We start from the raw sequence: 12485 nt of genomic DNA on the forward strand, positions 1-12485 counted from the left end.
ACCACGGGTAGTCATTGTGCAAGGGCCTGGTCGGTTGCGCGAAGCTCCCTATAAATAACAGGAGGGTATTCTTCCTGGTTGCAACTCAACGCTGATTCTCTGCTCTTTCTCCAATGTTCATGGCGACTTGTGAAGCACGGCGTACATCAGCCTCTGGCATTTAGGTTGTTCCAATCTAAGGTCGTGTGGAGGGCCTATGGCTGAGCGTGTGGGGCGGTCGGCCGAAATCTGGGGTACCCCGACCTCAAACGAAACTTGGGGCAACCTTTAACCGCCCCTCATCCGGAACCTCCCAGTGTCAGTCCTAGTATTGAGGGCGTTGACCAAGATGGAGAAGGCGATTCGCCCATAGGTGTGTGACCGAATGCTAGCAAAACTTGGGGAGACCCTTTTCCGTCCCTCGATCCGGAACCTGCCAGTGTTGGCGATTCCTTCCATAAGGTAGGCGAGCGGACTGAGGGGTTGCACCTCTGGATATGCGCCGCGCCCAAGTTTCTGTCCGCCAACAGGAGGCATTGCCGAGGCAGTCATAATAAGCGAATAAGTCTGGATACTGTTGGTTCGGCATCCGATATATGAAGCGTGCCCAGTGCCGCTTGCAGGGGCGCTGTAACGATTGAAGTCATCTCGGCCTGGTTGTGTTGCTGATTATATCTCCCGTTTCGTGTACTCGTTGCATCCATACAAAGCAATGGCACAGTGGCAAGCTCTCCAGGCTCAGGCCAAGAATATCTCCCCAGGGATCCTGGCTGCTGTCCTTGTGGGCGGATGGATCATCTGGCAGGCCATAACATATCTCAAAGACCCCTTGCGAGACGTGCCCGGGCCATTCTGGGCACGGTTCACGAGGCTTTGGTATCTCAAAGAAATTGCTGGAGGGCGCTTCGAAAAGATGAACGTCCAGTTGCACAACAAATACGGTATCTCTCCCAAGCCATCTGCTTTGGTGTGAGCGATTGAGACTGAGCAATGTTGGTACCTCCAGGACCGATTGTTCGAATTGCGCCCAACTACTATTCCATCGACGACGTTGATGCCATCAGAACCATATACGGTCACGGCACACATTTTGTCAAGGTAAGCAGAACCTTTTCAGCTCAATGTGGGCCCTAGAAGGGGGCCAATCGACCGAGCGATGATTAACGCCCTCCAGGGAAAATGGTATGTCGCATCCGCGAATCCGAAGAATGAAGAGCCCGATCTTTTCACAGACCTCAACCCGGAAACGCACGCCGCCAGGCGTCGGGCTGTTGCTTCAATGTTCTCAGTGACCAGCTTGCTGGCCATGGAGCCGCAGGCTGTCAAATGTGCTCAGATACTCGTGCAGAGGTTCACTGAGCTCGCCGAATCGCACGCTCCGATCAATCTGCAGGTCTGGTTGCAGTACTATGCATTCGACGTGATTGCCCTCATCACGGTGAGCGACATCGTCCCCCTGAGTGACCAGCAGTGGTGCCATTTCTCAGACCATTGCTGATAAACGGTTTGCCCTACTGCAGCTCAATAAGCGATTTGGCTTCCTCGATACAGGCAAAGACAACGGAGGCATGATTGCTGCACTTCATTCATACCTGCTGTACCTGTCAAAAGTCGGAGTCTTCCACGAATGGCACAATACCTTTACCCGGATTCTGTCTTACCTCCCTAGTAGCAGTAGTGGAGGCATGCATTACATGGGAGCTTTCCTGCATGAACAAATCCGCGAAGGGCAGAAACAGAAGACTAAAAGCGACCTAGAAAAGGACGAGTCCAAACCCACGGACGATTTCCTTACCAAAATGTTACGCATGCATGCCTTGCAGCCTGACAAGTTCCCCATGTCCGCCGTCTTTACCACGTGCGGCACCAACATAGCCGCTGGATCGGATACGACATCCGTCAGCCTCGCAGCAATTTTGTATCACCTCATGAGATCTCCAGAAAAATTGGAAAAGGTAGCTGCTGACTTGTGCGACTGGCGTTGGGATCTTGAGCTTGGCTAACGTCAATGGCTGCAGCTGAGACGAGAGATTGACGAAGCAATCGAAGAGCGAGGCTCTAAGGATATGCTGTCCTTTCAAGAAGCTCAGAAGCTGCCTTATCTTCAAGCTTGCATTAAAGAGGCCTTGCGTGTGCACCCCGCCACCGGCTTGCCTATGGTTCGAGTCGTTCCAGAGGGTGGTGCAATGATCGCGGGACGATACTTCCCAGCCAAGGTACGTTGATATGTAAAGACAACACATGCGTCATACCAGAGCCATACCGATTCTCAGATGGATAGTGGCTATGCTGGACTGTGTCTGAACCTGACTGACATTCAAAAATGAAACAGACCGAAGTGGGCGTCAACAGTTGGGTAGCGCATGCGAACCAGCGTATCTTTGGCCCTGATGCAGAGGAGTTCGTACCTGAGCGTTGGCTAGAATCCCCGGAACGAACATCGGAGATGAACCGATACATCATGACTGTGAGTGGCCCCGTGATCTCCAGAGTGCTGGTATTATAAGCGACATAGAAGCTAACAGGATCATCCCTTCCCAGTTCGGGGCCGGGTCGCGAACATGTATCGGCAAGAATATCAGCTTACTGGAGATATCGATCCTGATACCCGAGTTGGTCAGGAAATTTGATTTCACACTGGTTGATCCAGACAGGCCGCTGGAGATCGAAAACGTCTGGTTTGTAAAACAGAAGAATCTAGAGTGTTTCGTGACGGAGAGGAAAGGACATTGAGCCACAGGCAGGAGGTGACAGAACTGTAGACCCGCCACAAAACAGAAACGCGGTGGAGTGGCAAGGAAATATGATGTGACTGTTAAATCGTGGCAGTTTTTGAGGCCGGGGCGTGCTCCCGATCACTTTTACTGTAAACAGGCAGGCAGGCGCCCGACGCCACCCAGTGCTGTGCAATAGCCGCTAAGTTCGTTGCTTTTCGTGGCTTCATGGCTTCTTTGACGCGTCTTTCTTGGATTCATGCCTCCCATTGCAGGGTACTCCGCGGAGCCAGCTAGTTCGTCGCAGGCGAGAGGAGGGTTAGGGGAGCGATAGTCTCACTTGCTGGGTCGATCAGTATCAGAAATAGTATCACATAGGTTCATCTGGACTTCTAGAGTCAAAGCAAGAGCCCGTCGGAGTTGTGCGAGCGTATCAACATGTCTGTGGTTGTTGGTTTGTGAGACGCGCAACAGACGCACCACGAGAGCATCACTCACTAGTACTATTTGGTGAGCATATCTCGCCGTTTCATGGCAGCTTGGCTCAAAAGGGCCAATCGAAGTCCTTTTCGCCTGCCGTTATGAAACCAACTTCGTGCCCCAACCTGAACATGAAGCTCGAGTCTTGTCAACTGAGATTCTGCTTCTACCATGTTGTTGCCTCCCTCACTTCGAAGATACAGTGAATTGGGACCCCTTTAAACTAGTGACCCACGCCGTAGTAGGCGCTCTGGAGATCCTGGAATGGCTATTCCAAGTGTTTCCTTCGACTTGCTCCCCAACCTATTATCTGAACCCGTCTCGATTCTCAGTATTTATGCAAAAGTCTGGACTGTCGAAAGACGGGACCGCTTGCAAGATCCTGACTCGAGAAACGAGCAGGCGAGATGCAGGATCGAGCGCAAAAATGATTCTATCGAATCAAGATTCGCGCACCGATAACATCGGAAACATGAAACGTGAGACGTAGCGCCTATCGCGCGGTACCGAGTTCACGGATGATCGATCTTCAGCCTCCAATACATCGAATGCGGATGAGAAATCGCTAACACCCATGAGACTGAGGCACAAAAAACCTGACTTTCTTTCAGACTGGATGAGAAGGCTATTTGCCGACTCGCGAATACATATAACATGCATACCTACTGTTCTGCCATGGCACCAAATTGGACCACGACCACTTCGCTTCCGTTCAATTCTACCTTACCGTGCACGCAGGTCGTGTTTTCATTCCTTTCGACTTCTGCAGGTTATATTATATCGTGATTTGTTCTCCTTCGATCTCAAAGTTCGCAGTGCGGCCTAGTAATTACCCATTTCCGTTCCAAATCGACCCAACCAACTGTTCGGTCGACATCTTGCTTGCGACTTCTTCAAACACCCATCCAGCAACGAGAATCGCCAAATATTCATTGAACGTCAAAAAAATGCGTGGCTCCCTCATTACGGCGTGCGTGCTCGTCGCAATACTCCCGGCCTCCTCCGTCCTTGCTCAAAGGAACCATGATGGCGGGCGGGGTGGAGGCCGAGGAGGCGGCTCCTTCAGTCGCGGCAGCGGTGGCAACGTTCCTACCACGTTCATCACAGCAACCTCTGCGGTAGCCCCGGCAGCTACTGCGACTGCAGCAAACACTGGTACCGGGACTTCTGGCACAGCCTCCTCATCTGGGACTAGTACTGGTTCGTCCTCCGTGGACGCGGCACTCATCCCGCCTTTCGGCATCACTGCTGGAATAAAAGCGAATGATGGAACCGCAAATTGCGTGGGTGATGGCGGGAAGGGGATACCGTAAGCCATCATGCTCCCAGGCCCACCGCCCTGGACACATGCACATGTACGCAGAGTTCTAACTCTTCAACAGATGCGACTGTCCACCCACTCTGGACACATTCGTCAAAGCGGTGGAACAAACTGTGGCAGGAGGGGCAGCATTCCCATCCGGTCAGTTTCGCGTCCCCAGATTGCTACTCTTGTCTCCTCGTATACTGATTTTTGCAACAGGTAATTCGGCCGCGGATCAACTGGCCCGCCTTCAAACATGTATCGTAACGCTGCAAAATTTCAAAGGGGGCGCTGGAAGCGGAGTTGGATGTCCGGCAGTGAGCACGACATGGAAGGAGCTGCAAACCAAGCTGCAATCTGAGACGAAGTGAACAACGGAGGAGGGTTCAGCAGAATATTTGGAAGTAACACAGCAAAAAGGCGTCTTCTGCCACTGTCATTCTTACTCCTATCATTGTAGCCTGGTAAAATTTCTGCCAAAGATGTAGGGCCGAGTAGGCAAGGGTTGGCTTCCGTTGCCGCGACTAAACTATTATAGACGCTGTGGCTTCCTCTGTTCCATACTCCATAAACTTAACGTGCAGAAAAATCGCCGCAGACTCTCCTCTCGGGAAGTCATTCGGCTGGGAGCAGGGGGCAAACATTTATCAACCCGGTTGTTGAAAGCTTGCCCATCGCCGGCGTGAAGATAAGACTTTGAGGTGCCGTCAGGTGCCGCCGCCGGCAGGTTGGCCTCTGTGCACAGGCTTCAGCGTAATACCGACATCTGGAGGATCGCGTTGAGCATGGACAATTTGCAGGGCGTTCTGGTTGAGAAGCCCATGCTGAACCAAGAGGTTGACATATTCGACCGTCCATTCTTGACAACGTTTGTTTTTATCCTAATAAAATGTAAGCGACTGCAGTGAGCGCGCCTTCAGGCTGTATGGTGATAAATACCCCGTCCACAGGAGCCAGGAAGTTCTCGCTTTTGCCTGGTGGCGGCACACGGGAGGCGAGCTGCTGCATAGTGGCGGCTGATGTTGCAGATACCTGTCCAAGTTTAAAGAATGTGTACCGTCGTGTTGTGCCACGCAGATCATAGTCCTGTCTGATCTGCAGCTCGAAACCAGACATCGGTAACCCAACGACATGTATCAGGATTCCAGTTCCGGGGAAGTCTCCTTCGACGAGATACAGGGCAAAATGGGCGCGAAATCCGGCCCTTGGGGTGTATCTGATGAGGTAGACATCCTTTGACGAGTCCATTCTTTGCCGTCAACACTAAGATGAGGGTAGTTGTGTTGTGCTCGTGTAGACCCGTGTAGACCCGTGTGCCTGTATGCTCATGTGCTCCTCTAGAAGGAGAGAATCTCCCTGACAATCTTCACCAGTGTCGCGGGTGGCTGGAAGTCGCAGATGAGTGCCTGGCCCACAGCTCCTGCCCTCAATATTTTGGATGTTACGATGCAGAAGGCACAGGTCAGTCTCAGTGCCTAATAAAGCACGACTCGGAGACAAGTCGTGGATTTATAGAGAGAAGAGTCAAGGTTGCTGGCCATGGGCGCAGTCTTTCCGGGTACGCACGGCAACCCCGTCACGACGTGGCACCTATCAAGTGCAGTTGCACCCTGTAGGTTTGACAACATCAATGGTAGCTTGTCGGTGACGGCTACCAATCTGGAGTGACCAAGGGCGGCTGTTGTGCAGTTACCGTTTCATAACAGTGACTGTTCCCCTCTATTCTTTGGACATGAGACTTCATGCGACCCTCTGGGGACCGGCATGGTCACTGGTCTCTGAACAGCAAGTGATTGCTGCAAGTTGCTATTAATGTACGGTCACCACACAGTACCAGTCGTGTTGGAAGGATATACCTGGTACTAGTATTCGCCTCAAAGGCATCTGGGGCAGGTACCTAGGTAGGCATTGTTGGGCCTTGACAGCACCTTTCTCTAAAGCAATAGCGGCTGGTACTAGTACTTACCTTCAAGTTAGTCGGAGCCCTATCGTCTTCTTCTACCCTTCTGGTTAGCCCGGGTAGCACGACAGAGAAACAGAGAAACAGAGAAAATCCTTAATCGCACGATCCTGAGAACAGCAAGAGGATGCTTACGAGTTGTTAGAGATTGATGCTCGGCACGGAGGAATGTAAATTACCGGGTTGGGACTAATTACTACGGCAGATCGACCACCATAGCGCCGCCGCACTAGTACGTAATAGTACTAATAGCACCATCCCCATCCGCCCGGCCTTCAAGTTTACCTTCACCCTCACTACTACTCATCAAGTACTGTAGATACTGGGCAGGTATGAGCGACAGTCGTCAACGGTGGGCAGCTACTATCACATTCACATCGTCTCCGACATGAAACCTCGCTCACTCCAACAATAAACCTCTGCCTGAGGACTGCGCAATATATGACACTTCATTTCAAGAGCAACCAATGATATTACCTCGTCATGTCTGGGCCACGAGCGCAGCCGCAAGCGACCGACAGAAAACCCTTGTCTACGTCCAAGATGATAAGGCCGGATTGGCTTCCCGATCCTTTCCAGACTGAAGTGGACTTCCGTGACTCGGCATTCTTCAAGCAAGATGGTCGTGAACTTCCCAACCCTCCAGTCGTTGATGCACATCGAAAAGGCATCGTTGTCGTCCCAGAGATGCAGCTCGTCATCAAACATGGACCAAACGTCACCATTGATGAGGCGCTGACCATGTGGGCCGTTCGAAAACAGCTGGGCTCTGAAGTCCCAGTCCCGGAGCTGTACGGATGGAGAGTCGTCAATGGCACAGTGTTCATATATATGGAACTTGTGGGCGGGGTGACTCTAGAGCAGCGCTGGCCCGATATGACGCACTCTGAGAAAGAGATTGTGTGTAGCCAGCTTGGTCAGATGTTATTCGCACTTCGGGATCTCAAGCAAGGGGAGAAGGGGAATTCGTTCATTGGTAAGTTCATCAGCGAAGCGACGCCTGCACTACTGCCGAACATGAACAATATCTGCAGGCTCAGCTAACCTCACTCACTTCTCCAGGTTCCATTACGCGAGGGCCGTTGCTGGACAGGGTGTTTTACTACCTCCCGAAAGCCGGACCATTTGACAATCTCAAGGACTTCTATGACTGGTTAGAATGGCTGCCCCAGCGGTATTTGACCCCGGAGGAGAGATTCAAAAACCCTTACCTCCAACTCTTGCCCGAAGATACCACCATCAAGTTCACACATGCGGACGTCCATCCGTCAAATATCATGGTTTCTACAGCAAAGTCGGGTTCGGGCTCCGACTCATCACCTGGTTGGGCTTCGGCTTCGGATCTTCCCATCCATGTTCTAGCCTTGATCGACTGGGGCCAGTCTGGTTGGTACCCGGATTACTGGGAATATTTCAAAATGTGCTACACCGTTGACTGGGAGGGTGACTGGCGCGTTGAATGGTTGCCGAAGATGATCGAGCCTATGGAGGACGAAGAGAATCTCATGTCCGCGTATACGATGGGGATCGGGGCTGTTTGAGTGACCATGCTGTTTCTTCAATGACCATTGTCCCAAGCCCAATACCCATGGAAGGAGAAACAGGGCACGGTCACGGATGAAACGAATGGCACAATAATGATGAATGAAATTATTGCGCTGAGTGGCATAGCACGAGGTTTAGAGAGCCGAGGCTGAGTTGGCGAGGAAAACGAGTTTAGGAGAGTTGTTTGTTTGTCTGCCAGAAAATCTGCCAGAGAATGCAGCCTTGAGCCATTCAGCACTATAATTGCATCATAGGTTTTGATGATAATATGTATGCTTCATGAATGCTTCCTCATGAGGGGCTCAGTGTGGCGTGTACAGCAATGATGTAGTTTGGCGACTGCAACGATTATTGACCGTGCAAGCGCCGAGCAGAGGGCATTACCAGTCTAAGTTCAAGACAGCCCAAGCCTGAGAAGGCAAGGCCAGCAGAGGCGAGGCCCGAGGCGGCCTCGCGAGGAGAGTATGAGCCTTTGAGGCTGTCGACGATGTTTCGTGGGGAATCTCCCAGGCACCTACAAATTTTTCCAGATACGAGCAGTCTGGTCTCGGTCGCCGTCAGGGTGTTGATGCCAGTTTGTCCTGGGCATGGTGACGAATGATGGCTCGGCGGGCCAGCAAGACCTGGCAGGATGGGTCCCTCCTATAGGATATGATTGTAAATACCTGCTTGAGGTAGTGCCCAGTATGCAGGGTGTGAGAGAGTGCGGACAAGAAGAAAAGGCAGGTGCGTTTAAGCCTCATGTGCAAGATGCATTATTAGGGCTATTTGGCAACCCAAATTTGTCCTGAACAGAGCAGGGCGTAAAAACAGCAAGAGACTCATAGCGTGTGAGCTAGACCCCTGGAACTGGGACGAGGTCTACTACTACTGCTGACGACAGGGACGAACAGTTCCTCCACTGAATCGGGCGCAGCGATTAACGACTTTCGCCATGCAGAGCAAGATATACCTATGTGGGTTCGACTAGGACGGTTGGGGTTACAACCACCTTCACGGGGCCTTCAAGTTGTGCAGCCTCCCACTGCAGCTAGTAGCAAGAGAGCTTTGGGTGATGGCGACTGGCCTGCTGGCTGATCGCGAACATCAGACCGACCGTCAAAAATTGGCATGGTGCTCTTCTGTCCCGGTAAGCAGCCCCTGGTCGATGCAGTTGAAAACCACTCCCCAAGTAGAGAACGCACTTTTTGGAATCACTCATCAGAACTTCAATGTGTCACTTTCGCTCTAATTTAGGATTATTCTACTAATTATTCTCTTCAATCTAAGCCTAATTTTAAGTATCTATATTAGTTACGCCGTAAGAGAATAGCGAATAAGGGAAAATTTCCCGCGATTAACGACGTACCGCATCTAGATACACTCTACGATTACCTATACTAATTTTACTAGGATTTAAGGGCCTAGTTAAATATAAGCGTTACCTTTAGCCGTAAAATATCTCTAGAGAACTATATTCGATTACTAGACTTATTCGAAGAACTAAAAATAAAAATTACTGCCGCCTATAGCGTCGAAGAAATACTAGAACGTATTAAAGTTATCTAGTAAGAAATACGAGAATAATAAGAATAGTAACGATAGCTAAATACTAATATTCTCTCGCTCGCTAAGGCGAGATCGATAACTATAACTATCTCTACTACCTCTATCTCTATAATTAACGAATCTATTACCCTTATCGATATCTTCTCTATTAAAGATTCTCGACGTCTAGTTATTAAACTAGAGTAGGAAGTAAGTCTTAACTTTAGACGCCTCTCTCTCGAGTAAATATTACGACGAGTAAACTAAGGTATTAAGGCCTTTAAGAAAGAGACTATAAATATAATCTAGATTTCTACTACTCGCTAGCTAAAAAGCGGCGACCTTAAGATACTTATATATATAGCGAATAATACTAACGCTTTAACTATCTACTTAAACGACTAGCTTAAGGCCTTAGAGAACGAGTTATCTATCTATATTAATATATACGGAATTATCGTTAACTTAGTAAGGAAGAAATTACTAGAGAATATTTATAGTTCCGAAGAAAAGAAAGTAGTATACTAGAAAATCCTCTTCGAGAATAATATTAGACTTACTATAATTAAGACGATAAACGACTTTATCTATATTAAATAGCTATTACGATATCGAGCGGGTAAAGATATTACGTCCGTTATTATCGAATTTAGGAAGGCTAGGTAGGTAAACGAATATATTCGATACCGTCTAGTTATAGACGAGAAACTCTATACCTATATAATCAGAGATCGTAATAGACGCAATAGATAGTGCTTTAACTACTAGCGCATTAGACACTTAGTATTATTATACTCGTTACCCTAACGATATAGGAAGTGCTCCGATATAAGATACCACTACAAGAGCTACCCAAAGTTATCTACCATTAAGATTTACGCGAACTATAAGGGCCCTTACCGCGCCTAGGATCCTATATACCCTAAGGTATAGGCTAAGAAAGCCCGAATAGAATATATTAGAGACCTTAATAGTAATCCGAATATTAAAAGATATTAGCCGGAACCGCCTAATAAGGCTAGAACCCCAATATAGTACTAATAAGCCAATTTAGGCATTAAAACTACTAATAGGATATAGATATAGATATAGCTAGTACCGCCTCGGGCTTCCATAGTAGACTCCTCGGATATACTACTTATAGAATAACGCCCCTAACCTACCAAAGGCACTAGAACTAGGAAAGAAAAACTATCTAGATATAGGCGACCCTAAATACCTCGAAATTCTCAAGGATCGGAAGATAGTACCTATTAAGTAATACTAAAGAATCTATCTAACGTCGATAAGATATTAAAGAATAAAGAATACTAGAATATTACTTAGGCTATTATATAAGAACTAATACTATTAGCGAACTAGATATAAGAGATAACGGCCTCTCTCGCCGTATTAAGATAGTAAGAAACGCCTAGTCGACGGGCTACGAAGATAAAGAAAGCTAGCCCTCTAACTAATATATTAAGTAACGAGAGCCCTAGCTAGACGTAATAGAGAGCTCTAGAGAAAAGACTAATTAAGCGGACGATAAAATCGATAGAAGCCGATACTAACGAGCTATAGCCAAAAAAGCGGCGGACTAAAATAGAAATATCTACTAAAGTAAATATAGTACTATTGAATAAACTAACCGAAAAGGACGTAAGAGATATCTATACCCTTAAGGCCGTATCTCTATTAATCTCTTTATTATAAGAACTTAAAAGTAATAACTTTCTATACGAGATACTACCGAGTATATAAGAGAGTACTATATTTATACTAAGATCTCCCGCTATTAAACTATTACTAGAGAATATACTTAACGACGAGTCTAACTAATTATAGAAAGATACTATCTAAGAAGGGGTCTAGATTCTTAAAAAGAAAGTATAAGAACTAATTAGGGAGGTAATACCCGTTACTAACTCTACTAATATTATCCCTAGCCTAGACCCTAGAATAGATCTCTTTACTAATATAGATCTTTCGCCGAGCAGTACTAGCGTTAGGCCCTCCTAGTCTATTAACGAACTCCTAGATAATATAACTAGTAGTAGTACCTCTAATAGCGGCGACCCTAAGTCGGAACTAATTAGCGATAGTAACGCCTTTAATAGTAGAAGACCTAAACTCGAACCCTCTAGTAATAGTAGCGATACTACTAGCTCTAGGGATACTAAGTTCGGGCTAATAGAATCCGGAGATAGCGGCCTATAATCGAGTAGCTTATTAGTAGAACTAACTAGCTTATTAGTAGACTTAACTAGTTTAAGCGAATAAAGATAAGAATAAGAGTAAAGATAAAGAAAAGACGATAAAGAAGTACCTACTAGATATCTCGTTTAATATAAAGAGATTAATAGATAAAGTACTATCGCTATTTCTACTTAATAGATAAGTCTCTAGATATAATTAGATTATAATCCAAGAGCTACTATTCTTCGAAAAATTACTAGAATATGTCTATAATCTAGTTAAGAATCTATTCTATACTATCTACCTAACACCTAAAGAGGTTAATAATAAACGACCTCGAGTCTACTTCTATATTAATAAAAGAATCTCTCTAAAAGACTAGTTTTTTAAATAGTACTTAGTAGACTACGCTACCCTCTTCTTTATTTAATATATTAAAGTGTAATCCGACCCGTTAAGAGTAGATATTATTACTATAATTAATATCTACAATATCTACTAAGAGCCTAGTATAGTATCGACTAGGGTTATCTAGAGCCTAACGGATACTCTAGCTACTGAACCTAAATATACCACTAACTATAACTATCTCGTAGTTAGCGACTTTAATAGTAAATATCCTATATAGGGAGGGCTACTAGTAGACCTATATCTAAGATCCGAAGAAATTATCTATATTATAGATATATTTAGCCTACGATTACTTCTATATAGTAGTATTATTACCTTTATCGACCTTATATCTAATACCCGGAGTATATTAGATCTAGTGCTAGTAACCCCTAACCTTACTAAAAGA

At 47.0% G+C, this 12485-nt stretch overlaps 4 protein-coding genes across 4 annotated transcripts; 3 read left to right on the forward strand and 1 right to left on the reverse strand.

Moving 5' to 3' along the window:
- Positions 1-691: 691 nt before the first annotated feature.
- HMPREF1120_00731 (cytochrome P450 oxidoreductase) lies at positions 692-2712 on the forward strand (the record flags this gene model as incomplete). Its single annotated transcript, XM_009154733.1, has 7 exons — positions 692-920; positions 986-1077; positions 1154-1417; positions 1500-1934; positions 1998-2195; positions 2312-2446; positions 2521-2712. 7 exons carry the CDS (start codon positions 692-694, stop codon positions 2710-2712), a joined length of 1545 nt encoding a protein of 514 aa, XP_009152981.1.
- Positions 2713-3953: 1241 nt separating this feature from the next.
- HMPREF1120_00732 (uncharacterized protein) lies at positions 3954-6574 on the reverse strand. Its single transcript, XM_009154734.1, has 2 exons — positions 5416-6574; positions 3954-5357 (listed from the first exon to the last, which is right to left on the reverse strand). Exons 1-2 carry the CDS (start codon positions 5722-5724, stop codon positions 5184-5186), a joined length of 483 nt encoding a protein of 160 aa, XP_009152982.1. The 5' UTR covers positions 5725-6574; the 3' UTR covers positions 3954-5183.
- Positions 4121-4847, forward strand: HMPREF1120_00733 (uncharacterized protein; the record flags this gene model as incomplete). Its single annotated transcript, XM_009154735.1, has 3 exons — positions 4121-4482; positions 4556-4635; positions 4696-4847. 3 exons carry the CDS (start codon positions 4121-4123, stop codon positions 4845-4847), a joined length of 594 nt encoding a protein of 197 aa, XP_009152983.1.
- Positions 6575-6979: 405 nt separating the features above from the next.
- HMPREF1120_00734 (uncharacterized protein) lies at positions 6980-7977 on the forward strand (the record flags this gene model as incomplete). Its single annotated transcript, XM_009154736.1, has 2 exons — positions 6980-7412; positions 7499-7977. The coding sequence occupies 2 exons, from the start codon at positions 6980-6982 to the stop codon at positions 7975-7977; spliced, it is 912 nt and encodes a 303-aa protein (XP_009152984.1).
- Positions 7978-12485: the final 4508 nt, after the last annotated feature.

Source organism: Exophiala dermatitidis, assembly GCF_000230625.1.
Source record: "Exophiala dermatitidis NIH/UT8656 unplaced genomic scaffold supercont1.1, whole genome shotgun sequence".
NCBI classification, from domain to species: domain Eukaryota; kingdom Fungi; phylum Ascomycota; class Eurotiomycetes; order Chaetothyriales; family Herpotrichiellaceae; genus Exophiala; species Exophiala dermatitidis.